General features: G+C 46.5%; 1 protein-coding gene across 10 annotated transcripts in view; it reads left to right on the top strand.

Annotated features, from left to right (window-relative positions):
• Positions 1–558: 558 nt before the first annotated feature.
• Positions 559–12,394, top strand: part of PIWIL1 (piwi like RNA-mediated gene silencing 1) — a 79,252-nt gene continuing 67,416 nt past the window's right edge. For 6 of the 10 annotated variants that reach the window (XM_058424989.1, XM_058424992.1, XM_058424986.1 and 3 more), the window contains exons 1-9: positions 660–696; positions 1,992–2,093; positions 4,916–5,005; positions 5,329–5,440; positions 8,397–8,522; positions 9,012–9,226; positions 9,584–9,705; positions 10,789–10,869; positions 11,924–12,121. In XM_058424989.1, the coding sequence (XP_058280972.1) occupies positions 4,928–5,005; positions 5,329–5,440; positions 8,397–8,522; positions 9,012–9,226; positions 9,584–9,705; positions 10,789–10,869; positions 11,924–12,121 (932 nt within the window). In that variant the 5' untranslated portion in view covers positions 660–696; positions 1,992–2,093; positions 4,916–4,927. The other 4 variants (XM_058424988.1, XM_058424987.1, XM_058424994.1 and 1 more) reach the window with 4 other exon arrangements.

Below are 12,394 nucleotides of genomic sequence, written 5' to 3'. Positions count from 1 at the left end.
AGGCCAGGGGTCTGGGCGAAGCAGAAGAGGAACAGGGCGGGGCCTGGGTGGGGCGGGCCGAGGCCTGTGGGGAGGGGGCAGGGCACGTGTTGGGTGTCTGGGCGGGGCAGGGGCGGGGCCTGTGGGGCGGTGCGGGCCTGGCCTGTGGGGCCTGTGCGGGGCGTCTGGGCGGGGCCAGGCGGGGTCTTGGCGGGGCGGGGGCGGGGCATATGGGGAGGGGGCAGGGCATGTGCGGGGTGTCTGGGCGGGGCCAGGCGGGGTCTTGGCGGGGCAGGGGCGGGGCATATGGGGAGGGGGCAGGGCATGTGCGGGGTGTCTGGGCGGGGCCAGGCGGGGTCTTGGAGGGGCGGGGCCGGACCTGTGGGGCGGGGCTCCTCTGGTCCCGCCCTGGCTACATCAGAAACTGCCGTTTGCTGGGAAGCCAATGAGGGCGTGGCGCGCGCCGCTTTTTGCCGTTACTGGGCGTATGGCATACTGGGAGGTGGTGTTCATCCGCCCAGGAAAAGAGCGCCTGTTGTCCGCTGCCCGCGTGTCCCTGGCTCTCTCGGGAATCCAGCGCCGAAAGCTAGGTGGGCGCGGGCCGAAGGACGTCCGGGGAGGTCGGCGGCGCGGAGGGATCTCCGCGGGAGCCGTTGGGGCTGTTGGCCTCGGGCCGAGGTGCGAGGACCAGGACTAGGGCGAGGGCAGCGGTCCAAGGTGCGGGGCGAGGTTGAGGTGCTAGGTGTGCGGGAGCCGGGGTGCGGGGGCGGCGGCCGGGGGTCCGGGATGTGGACGTGAGGCTCGAGGTGCGGGGACCGGGTTGCGGGGGCAAGGTCCCAGGTGCGGGGGATGCAGGAGCCAGATGCGGAGGCAAGGTCGCAGGTGCAGGGAATGCAGGAGCCGGGTGCGGGGTCGAGGTCCCAGGTGCTGGGGATGCAGGAGCCGGGTGCGGGGGCGAGGTCTCAGGTGCTGGGGATGCAGGAGCCGGGTGCGGGGTCGAGGTCCCAGGTGCTGGGGATGCAGGAGCCGGGTGCGGGGGCGAGGTCCCAGGTGCGGGAGATGCAGGAGCCTGGGGTGCAGGGGCCGGGGTGCGGGGGCGAGGTCCCAGGTGCGGGGGCGAGGTCCCAGGTGTGGGAGATGCAGGAGACTGGGGTGCAGGGGCCGGCGTGCGGGGGCGAGGTCTCAGGTGTGGGGGTTGCGGGGCGGGGGTGAGGTGCTGAGGCCCGACTTGCCGGGGCTGCGCGGCCTGGGTGCGGGGGTGCGGGGGTGCAGGGGCCGGGGTGCGGGGGCGAGGTCCCAGGTGCGGGGGGTGCAGGGACCGGGGTGAGAGGCTGAGGCATGAGTTGCCGGGGGTGCGGGGTGCGGGGGCGGAGGTCTCCGCAGTGGCGGCCATGCGTGAGACTGCGGGGACCTGGGAGCCTTGCAGGAGGGCCTTCGGGACCTCCCGCCCTACCCACGCGACCGCGGGGGCGATCTCTGCGAAGGGTGAGGTCCCCTTCCCGCGTCCGCCGCCGCTGCGCTGCGCCCCCGGGAGCCTTGGGAGCCGGACGTTGGGAAGAGGACGGAACTCCGGAGGACCCCAAGTGAGGCGACGGCCGGGCTCTGCGAGGCCCAGGGGTCCTCGCGGGTGTTGGCAGCCCGGCCCCTGGCACCTGTGGAGGGAAAGGGGCGGCGGGGCGGCGGCGTCCCGGGAGGGATGCTCTCGCTGTCTTCAGCCCCGGTGGCCTCCAGGGCAAAGCCGGCTGGACCCCTGCGCAGCCTGTTCTCTGAGCGCTTTTCTTTTCGTTTTTAAGTTGTGGCCAGAGAGACCCCGCTAGCATAGAATGTACCGCTCAACGGTTTTTAGGCATGGGGCGCGGTGGTGGTTCCCACGTGCACGGCGTCGTCCTGAGCTCAGCGCCGGAGGGACGTTGTTAGGTGGAAGCGTCTTTGGCAGAGCTGGTAGCGAATCGGGAATGTGATTTCCAGCGAGTGTGGTTATTGGAAGCACACACTTGCTTTCTGACTTTCAGAATTCGATATCCAGACGGAGGTGGCTTTCAAACTGGAAGGAGATAAAGCTGAACACCGGAGTTGTGCTGGGAAACCTGGACGTAGAGCGCTGAGCCCCCCAGGTATTTAGTGACCAGCACAGCGCGCCGCCGTGGGTTTCAGGCCCTGGAGATGATGAGAATCAGCTGGAGGGCTGCTTCCAGCCGGCTTCTAACTCGGGAGGGCTGAGAGCCGCTCCCCACCCCGTAATTTCTGTTCCCAGCCAGTCCAGATGCTGCCCGTCAGGGACCAGGCTTTGAAAACTGATGTGCTGCTTTAGGACTATTTCCTGCTGGAGATGAGAGTTCAGCTTGTCGCTGTTTTTTAATCACTGTTTCACACCATTGTTTGTAAGGTGTCAAGCGTCGGACTGGGTGCAAAGGCATCAACTGTGATTCGCAGCCTAGTTGGAGAAGTTCTGGAGTGCAGGGATGTGGGGAGGGAGAAAACAGGTCACCATGTAGTAGGGTGACCGTGGTCACGCCGGGGAAACGGCTTTCGGAGAAGGGAGCAAGGGATGGCCTACGAGCTGGTCCTTAAGCGTTTCAGTGGATTCTTGTGGTTTCAGAGGAGGGTGAGGCTTTTTTTTAGCAGAGGATGTGCCACGGTGTATGGTGAGTCACGGAATCGATAGTGATAGGAAGCAAGTCGTGTTTGCTGGAGTCTCAAGCGGATGCTTTCAGATTGATTTGTAGATCAGCAGTCCCCAGTCTTTTTGGCACCAGGGACCGATTGATTTCATGGAAGACAATTTTTCCAAGGACCGGTGAGGGATGGTTTCGGGATGAAACGGTTCCACCTCAGATTATCAGGCATTAGATTCTCATAAGGAGCAGGCAGCCCAGATCCTTGACACGCCCACTTCACAGTAGGGTTCACACTCCTAGGAGAATCTTATACCTCCACTGATCTGACAGGAGGGGAGCTCAGGCTGTCATGCTCACTCCCTGCAGTGTGGCCTGGTTCCGGTACGGGTCCATGGGGCGGGGGGGGGTTGGTGGTGGTGGTGGTGGAGGGAGGCGAGGGGTGGTGGTGGCGGTGGCGGTGGTGGTGGTGCTGGGGACGCTGCCTGTAGATTATTGGTAAGAGACTTTCATGCACCAGTATGCCCAGTGTGTAAGCTGAGCATGCATACGTAATCATTGTCATGATGCGCACATTATAAAATAAATACAAAGCAGTTTAAAATGAGATTTAAAAGTAGTTGTAATATGCTGGCACCTCAGCGGATTATCCTCTGTAAACCCCTTTGGAAATTGCTGATTTAGAGTCATATTGTAAGGGGTCTTATACGATGAATATTTACTTTAATCCTGTAAAATACAATAGGAAGTCGGAGGTTTTTAAAATTGAAAAATGGCATTAGATTTATCTTTCTGTGAAGATCATGAAGCCAAGAATTTTAGAAGCTGTTAAAACTCAGAGGATGAAAAAGATGACATGACTTAAGGCAGAGTGATGGTAAATGATGTCATCGCCTGCCCCTATGTAGAACCTTTGATGGTTTCTCATGTGTTGAGTATCCAAGCTGTCTGCAGGACCCTGAGCAGTCTGCTCCCTGCCCACGTGAATTCCTCCACTCCCCTTGTTCCTTCCCTTTCCAGTCCCACTGGACGTCTTTTGGTTCTGCATCCAATTCAAGCACTTATGTGTGGGTTGTTACTGCTTGTGTGGAAGACTGGTACCACCCTACCTTCCAGTTCCTAATTCTCCATTTCAGCTTAAATCTTGTTAGAGGTGGATAACAATGTGCAACAAGTGTTAGAGAATTCTACCAAAGATATTTTGGATTTCTCCTAAGATCTAACTACTTCATATGAAAAAGATAACACTACTAGCATCCTACCTTCCTGTAGTATTCTAAGAAGCTGACTTCAAGTTGCTTTTAAAGCTGTGTGTAAATAACGTGTATTAGCACGTGTAGTTATAATTTTACCTGCCCTTTCCATTAGGGCTAATGTTTGTTGACTGCTCACTAGAGTCCAGTGTGAGTTCTCATTTGATCCTCACCGTTGACTCGTGCAGTAGGTTATTCCAACCATTTGTCAAAGAGTCACAGGCTATGTTGTTTTCTCATGTTGTCTAAAATGTGAAGGAGTTGGGTTCAGGCAGTGGAGCTCTGAGCCCTCTACCCTTTATAGCCTGATGACACTGCGTACCACCACGATGAGGGTGAGAGGTTGTTACAGCTGAGCCCAAAGCTGATCCCAGCTCACAGGAAGCACTTAGTACCACCATGATGTTGAAGGAATGGAGAGAATGGTCCTGGCAGATGTGGGAGAAATAAAGGAGTAGTTCTGAATAACAAGGTAGATGGTGATGCCACTCACCCAGAATGAAATTATGGGACATGAGGTAGAAGAGATACTAGTTTGGGTATGTTCAGCGTAAGCCACACATGGAACTCTGGGAGGATCCAGGAGGACTCATTATGTATGCAGAAGGATTTTCTAAGGGGCCTGGTGGGACACTTGCCACAAGTGCCTGTGTGTGTGTGTGTGTGTGTGTGTATGTGTGTGTGTCTGTGGATGGGAATATGTGTTACGTGTGTGTGTGTATGTGTATCTCCAAATGGGAAAGAAAGAACCAGCCACCAGCATCCTAATTCTTTCAGCGGTTTCACCTCCTAAGTCTGTTTATAATAAATACTCCAAATGAAAAACTAAGTCTTATATGGAAATAGGTTTTCCCCTTTGGTCCTACTGCAGTGCCCAGTGCAAGGTAAGCAACTGAGTTTGTTGAATGTAGGAATGTTACATTAAAAAACTGTCATTAAAGATTAGAAGGATACATAATAATTGCTTGGGGAGCTTACTTTTGAAACTCAAAGAAGTTTAACATTGTAGAAATAGTCCAATGTGATTGCCTCCATTGAGTATTGTCTTCAAGACTGTTTCCTCTCCAGAAATAGAAAACAATGACTGGGCGAGCCAGGGCCAGAGCCAGAGGAAGGGCCCGCGGTCAGGAGACAGCGTCGCTGGTGGGCCCCACTGCTGTGAGTGCTTCACCGTTTCTGACTACAGAAAATGTCTTTGAATCTTGATCAGCCTAGGCTGTTGAACATAAACTAAAAACTGTGCTGGGAAGGATATAGGAGGTGAGCAAGGGAGATCATGTCCTGTTTCCTCAGGATATTCGAAGCTGATTCGTGACTTTATTTGGTGACTCTTCTCTCAAATTTATTTTTAAGAATAAAATATTTGATTATTAATTTAGATAGGTGTTGGTTGAATTCCTGAGACTTAAGACTAGACATTTTCTCTGGTGTCTGTGGACCGCTTGACAAAAAGAATGTTCTTTATCTGCACGTAACTACAGAGTCAGCAACCTGGTTATATTCAGCCTAGGCCTCAGCAGCCACCAGCAGAGGGGGAATTATTTGGCCATGGACGGCAGAGAGGAACAGCAGGAGGAATAGCCAAGTCACAAGGTGAAGAGAAAGTAAAAGGAAGTCTTAACAACTGTGTTCAACATATACAGCAAATTTTATTGAATTACAACTTGGTACAAAAATTTGTGCTGAAACTGTTTAAGAAACATTTCCTTATAATGTTGCCATAACACGCAAATACAATTGTGGAAAATACTTAAATATAATTTCTTAAACATTCTATGTATCAGTCTTCATTAATAAATGACTTTAAAAAATGGTTACTCAGGATTTCAAATTTAACTCTATGAAACAGTTCCCTATCCGTAACAAGGTAGCGTCTACCTGTAGAGGTAAAGATCATTGTGACCATTAACACATGGGATAACAAATGAAGGCCCTATTTTGTCATCTCTCACTGCTCTTTAGGGATTATATCTGAGAATTGCTTGTCACAGTAAATGCTCAAGTACCTAATGTATTGTAGAAATTAATATAAGTTTAACAGATTATTGTTAATTAGACATTGTTTGGACCTTGATTTTCATTCTGTAAAGGGGATGTGGATGCATTGAAGGATTCTTTTTTATTTTTTTGAGACGGAGTCTCGCTGTGTCTCCCAGGCTGGAGTGCATTGGCGCGATCTCTGCTCACTGCAAACGCTGCCTCCCGGGTTCCTGCCATTCTCCTGCCTCAGCCTCCCGAGTAGCTGGGACTACAGGCACCCACCACCGCGCCCGGCTGATTTTTTTATATTTTTTAGTAGAGACGGGGTTTCACCGTGTTAGCCAGCATGGTCTCGATCTCCTGACCTCGTGATCCACCCGCCTCGGCCTCCCAAAGTACTGGGATTGTTACAGGTGTGAGCCACCGCACCTGGCCCATTGAAGGATTCTTAAATAGCACAGTGGTGTGAGGTCTGATTTGTGTTTGAAATAAAATCACTCCGGGAGCTGCATGGAAGGGGGGATTAGCAAGGTTCCCAGTCTTGTCCATTCTGAAATCTGTCCTTTTCATTGAGTGACAAAATCAAGCTTTGGCTAAGTGTCATAGCAGTACTGTATGTCTCCAGCAGAACAGATTTCATCATTGTTTATATTCAGAAACTGGCGATTGGATTTTTGCATCCAGAACTGAACTTTTTAAGACAAATTAAAAATTTTTAAGGAAAAAAATCAGCCTTTATGACCCTTCAGTGTCATCAGGTTGGATTCAGTATGCATGATTTAGTGTAATTACTCACCCAGTGCCATCAATACTTTAAACCAAGTCTCTGGGATAAAAAGTTCACTGAAAGAGACAGATATCAAGTTACATATTGAAAGGATTTTTAGGTAGAGCCCCCTCCAAATCATGAGGTACAGAAACGAACATGGAAGCGCCTTTTAAAGTGCTTTAGATGTGATATTTAAAACTTCTTGGCCGGGCGCAGTGGCTCACGCTTGTAATCCCAGCACTTTGGGAGGCCGAGGCGGGCGGATCACGAGGTCAGGAGATCGAGACCACGGTGAAACCCCGTCTCTACTAAAAATACAAAAAAATTAGCCGGGCGTGGTGGCGGGCGCCTGTAGTCCCAGCTACTCGGAGAGGCTGAGGCAGGAGAATGGCGTGAACCCGGGAGGCGGAGCTTGCAGTGAGCCGAGGTTGCGCCACTGCACTCCAGCCTGGGCGACAGAGCGAGACTCCGTCTCAAAAAAAAAAAAAAAAAAAAAACCAAACTTCTTACATGCCTGTGGTGCTTATTCTAAATTTTTCAGGTGAAGAAATTGATGCTCATATTAAATAATTGGTTTCCAAAGTATAGCAAGAACTGAAATATTTTAAGCCACTGTTATTTCTCTAAGGAAGTCTAGAAAGTAGGCAGTTCTGGTGTTTGTGGTCAGAAGAGAACTGGACTCTGATCTTTTTGTTCTTTTGTCCTGGGCTCACTGCCATCATTAAGACCTCTGTTTGGTTCAGAACTTTTGTATTTGAGCCCTCCCTGCCAGATCCAGATTCCAGGCTCCATGGGCAGGGCAAAGGGGCAGAAAGTACAAAAGTCACAAGTCAGCTATTGGCTCTCTTATGGAATTTTTCCAAAAGTGTCATCCTGCAATTTCTGCTTAAGTCTCTTAGGCCATCCCCAACCATGGGGAGGGTGGAAATTTTAGTCTATTAAGTATATTACTCCCCAAATAGAATTTTTTTAAAGAACGAGGAATTAGTTATTGGATAGTCAACTGGTAATCTCTTTTACACAAGATAACATGCCTATTAATTGACAGATGGAATTTTAACACTTGACTACAAAGTTCACATTCGTTTTTTGGCCCACATCATATTGTTGATCTCAGATAATTGTATAATTTCAGCAAATCAAATGACTTGAATAATTTAGATTCTTATAACCACAGCTTGTAGCACTAAGCATGGACTGATTAATCACGACCTTATTACCTATACCAGTATGAGATGCATGTCACGGTCATAGAATATGTGCAGGTGCAGAAGTCCATTCTTCTGATTCTGAAGGGAATCAGGTAGTGAGGAAGTTGCATTTTAGATGTAAGTTTTCTAATCCAGGTTACAGATTTAAACCCTCTAAACCACCAATTTCTGTAGCTGTAATTGCATCATAACAGACTGTGGAAAATGCATGAAGACCTTTAGGTAGTTATCAGACTTACAATACAGAAAAATAATTTCCCAGTCAGCAAACACATGCTCCTGCACTCTTGCACCACAGTCCAGTTGGCTTGGTCTCTTGATTCAAGGTGTACAGCTCTTGAAAGGGTGCATCTGCAATTGCCCAGGACAGTGACAAGAAGGCCTTTATGAATGAAGTTATAACTAGGAAACCATTCTCTCGTTAGGCTGGCAGATACCTAAAACATGTTGATAGGATTTGTTTTATGCCTTGTCTTCTACACCTCAGTATCCTTTGGATTACATGTAATAGCACTATGGGAGTTAATATTGTCGTCCTTTATTTCATGCTTTATATTGCCCAAGTACATAAGTTTTCTTTTCTTTTAAGAACTCCAGATATCTGCTGGATTTCAGGATTTATCATTAGCAGAGAGAGGAGGTCGTCGTAGAGATTTTCACGATCTTGGTGTGAATACAAGGCAGAACCTAGACCATGTTAAAGAATCAAAAACAGGTAGGTTAATTCAGAATAAGTTTTGTGAGATTACATCTCAGGTACACAGGACAATGAATTGAGGCACTTTAGGTATTTATTTGCCCAAGGATCCTGCATGGCTTTTCCATTTCCCTCTCTCTCACCTTTTGGCGTTGATAAAGTGGGTTATAGATATCTTTAACTGCGCATTTTGAAATGTCATCTCATTAAATATTAATAGATCATTTTTAAAACTCTGTGCCATGAAGAGATTTAGTTGGTTTTGTTGCAAATTATTTGTAAATTACTTATTCTAAGGAAGATTTGTTTCTAAATGTATGCTGCTTTAGAAATTCACCTAAAGAGATAGACTGGTGGTCTCCAAAGTCAGATGTCTGAGGACTTTCATGTTGTCTGCTGCCCTTAGCCTTGTGTTTACGGAACTGTGCCTGCCTTGTCATGGTAGGAAAGGTTTCAAGGAAAAATAAACCTGATATTTTGTTAATTGACTATAACTTGGTTTTCCAGGTTCTTCAGGCATTATAGTAAGGTTAAGCACTAACCATTTCCGGCTGACATCCCGTCCCCAGTGGGCCTTATATCAGTATCACATTGACTATAACCCACTGATGGAAGCCAGAAGACTCCGTTCAGCTCTTCTTTTTCAACATGAAGATCTAATTGGAAAGTGTCATGCTTTTGATGGAACGATATTATTTTTACCTAAAAGACTACAGCAAAAGGTTATTTGGGAAAAGGGAGATGGGGGATTTCCACTTCAAAGCAGAAGTACCACAATGTAAGATAGTTCACATGGCTTTTAGAGAGACCCCAGGAGTCTCCTGTCTGATGTGACTTGGAATAAACACATAGGGTACTTTGGCATTATTGTAGCATTGTCATATTTGTCTAGGTAACTGGATGATTACAATTGAGTTATAATACACTTAGCCACTCTTTTTCTCAGAGCCATTTAAAAAAAAATCCAGTTAAAACATTTTATAGTTTTCAGTGTTGCCTTATTAAGCAAGCAGTATGTGATTGGGCATAGTTGTCCTTTAAGGATTTAAAGTTTGGGTTTTCCACCCCTCTGGCTTCAGGTTACTGAAGTTTATAGTAAGACCCGGAATGGAGAAGATGTGAGGATAACGATCACTTTAACAAATGAACTTCCACCAACATCACCAACTTGTTTGCAGTTCTATAATATTATTTTCAGGAGGTATGTGTTTTATTTCCACATTTTATTAAGAAAAAACCAGCAAAGTTGAAATGATTGTACATTGAACGTCTGCATTCAATTCTCCTAGATTTTCAACATTGGTTGCGATTATTGAGTTTCTCTGTATTGCAGTAACTTAAGGTGTGGTTTACTGATGGAAAATTCATCTATTTGCTTTAAGCAAGTATCCTGCCTTTACTTCCCTAATTCTGTTGACTTCGAATACTGTCTGAGCTTATCAAATACTGTCTGAGTTTATCAAATGCTGTCTGAGCTTGTGTTCAGAACACTCGTATCCTCGAGAGCTATTGCGAACTTGGTATTCCTTCTCCCCACGGTGGGTCCTTGATCAGGAGGCGGGGCAGAGTTCAGGTCGTTTGTTCCACCACAGGAGATATACTGCATGCTTGATAATTTGCTTTCAGTATACATATCACATATTCCCAATCCAAAAGCAAGACACGTGTTCTGCAAAAATTCTTATTTTTCGAGGGGGATGAGAAACAATCTGGATCAGGCTGAAATTTTCATGAGAATAATGGGGCATAATACTTGTATTTGTAATTTCCCTCTTTAAGTTAGTCATAAGATAACTGTTACTGATGATAGGACAATTCATTGTGATACATACTTGTTTTGAGTTAATGTAACTGGTAGATTGATTTTTCCCTAAATGAGGGGTTGGCAAACTTCTCTCTGCAAAAGGCCAGATAGTAAACATTTTAGGCTTTGAAAGCCATGTCATCTCTTGCAGCTGTTCACCTCTAGTACTGGACCGCCAAAGCAGCCAGAGACAGCGTGTAAGTGAGCGGTCATGGCTGTGTGCCAGTAAAACTATTGGTGGATGCTGAAATCTGAATTTCAGATAATTCATGTGTCATGAAATAATCTTTTATTTTTTCCAACCTCAAGGATATTTGAAAACCATTGTTAACTCATAGGCCATAAAAAGCAGCAGGTAGGTTGGATTTGGCCTGGCTACAGACCATAGTTTGCCAACCCCTGCTCTAAACGACATGCCGTGCTGATTGCCGTATTAGAGATACTTATCAGTATTCACTCTTCTGACCTTTCAATTTCTAGGCTTTTGAAAATCATGAATTTGCAACAAATTGGACGAAATTATTATAACCCAAATGACCCAATTGATATTCCAAGTCACAGGTTTGTATGAAGTAGAACGTTTAATATTCCTTAGGCTTAATTACAAACTTTTGAGATAATAACCTAATTTGAAATGGTCAAATTTACTACAGTGACTGTTAATGCCACCCATCACATTATGTGACTATTTAACTTGAATAATGAGACATCCCAGAATATTTGGATTTTTAAAAAATCACGTAGTTTACCTGTCACTAGGGAAGAATACATAGTTGTCCAGTGCTAAGTTTGTATTTTTGCCCTTAGGTAATAAAAATAATCAGTTAATGTGGTGTATCAAGATTGCAGCCCAACTGGAAAACTGCCTGCTGGGTGCTGTGCTCACTACCTCAGTGATGGGACCATTCGTCCCCCAGACCTCAGCATTATGCAGGATGCCCATGTCACAAACCTGCACGTGTGCCCCTTGAATCCAAGGTTGAAATAAGAAATAAAAGGCTGGGCACAGTGGCTCATGCCTGTAATCCCAGCACGTTGGGAGGCCAAGGCGGGTGGATCACGAGGTCAAGAGATGGAGACCAGCCTGGCCAAGATGGTGAAACCCCGTCTCTACTAAAAATACAAAAATTAGCCGGGTGTGGTGGGGGGCACCTGTAATCCCAGCTACTCGGGAGGCTGAGGCAGAGAAGTGCTTGAACCCGGGAGGCGGAGGTTGCAGTGAGCCGAGATCACGCCAACTCCAGCCTGGGTGACAGAGTGAGACTCTAGCTAAGAAAATAAATAAATAAGAAAGAAAATATTGCAGCCCAAACAGGTTTAAGTTTATCATAATAATTGTAGGTGTTTTCAATTAGATTGGCAAAAAGTCTTAGGCCAGTGTAATGAATAGTTGAATAAAGTTAGCACATTCATTTAAAATGAAACTTATACAATTATTATAATATTGTTGAAGGTCTTAAAGCTGGAACCATGTAAATCCTAGAAATAAGGAAATTGATTCATTCAAAAACTTTATAGTTTAGACCCAGTTAATAAAAGTGAAAACGCAACTTAGTGTGTGCAGAATGTGTTTGAATGTGGAGGGGTTCCTCATGACCCCCATCTTGTCTGACAGGTTGGTGATTTGGCCTGGCTTCACGACTTCCATCCTTCAGTATGAAAACAGCATTATGCTCTGCACTGACGTTAGCCATAAAGTCCTTCGAAGTGAGACCGTTTTGGATTTCATGTTCAACTTTTATCATCAGACAGAAGAACATAAATTTCAAGAACAAGTTTCCAAAGAACTAATAGGTTTAGTTGTTCTTACCAAGTAAGACTGCTTTTTGAAGTGCAAAATAATTTTTTGTGAGTCAAAGTATTGTGGCTTTCTAGTTCTACAATGTTAAGAAATAGTGTTTAAAGTTGAGTGGTGGGAATAGCACAAAAAAAGGGTGAGGGTATTTTTCACCTTTCCCAGGATCATAGTTTTTGGGGTAACATAACTCATCTGGAGAGGACAAATAGCTAGTGATTTTTACCCTTTTAAATTATTTTCTGTTAGTAATTTAGTCACTTCCCCCGTCCATCTGGCATAGTCTGTAAG

Source organism: Hylobates moloch, unplaced genomic scaffold, assembly GCF_009828535.3.
Source record: "Hylobates moloch isolate HMO894 unplaced genomic scaffold, HMol_V3 SCAFFOLD_12, whole genome shotgun sequence".
In the NCBI taxonomy this organism is placed as follows: Eukaryota; Metazoa; Chordata; class Mammalia; order Primates; family Hylobatidae; genus Hylobates; species Hylobates moloch.
Note: the sequence above shows the minus strand (reverse complement) of the source record. Positions and strands in the feature narration are given on the sequence as shown.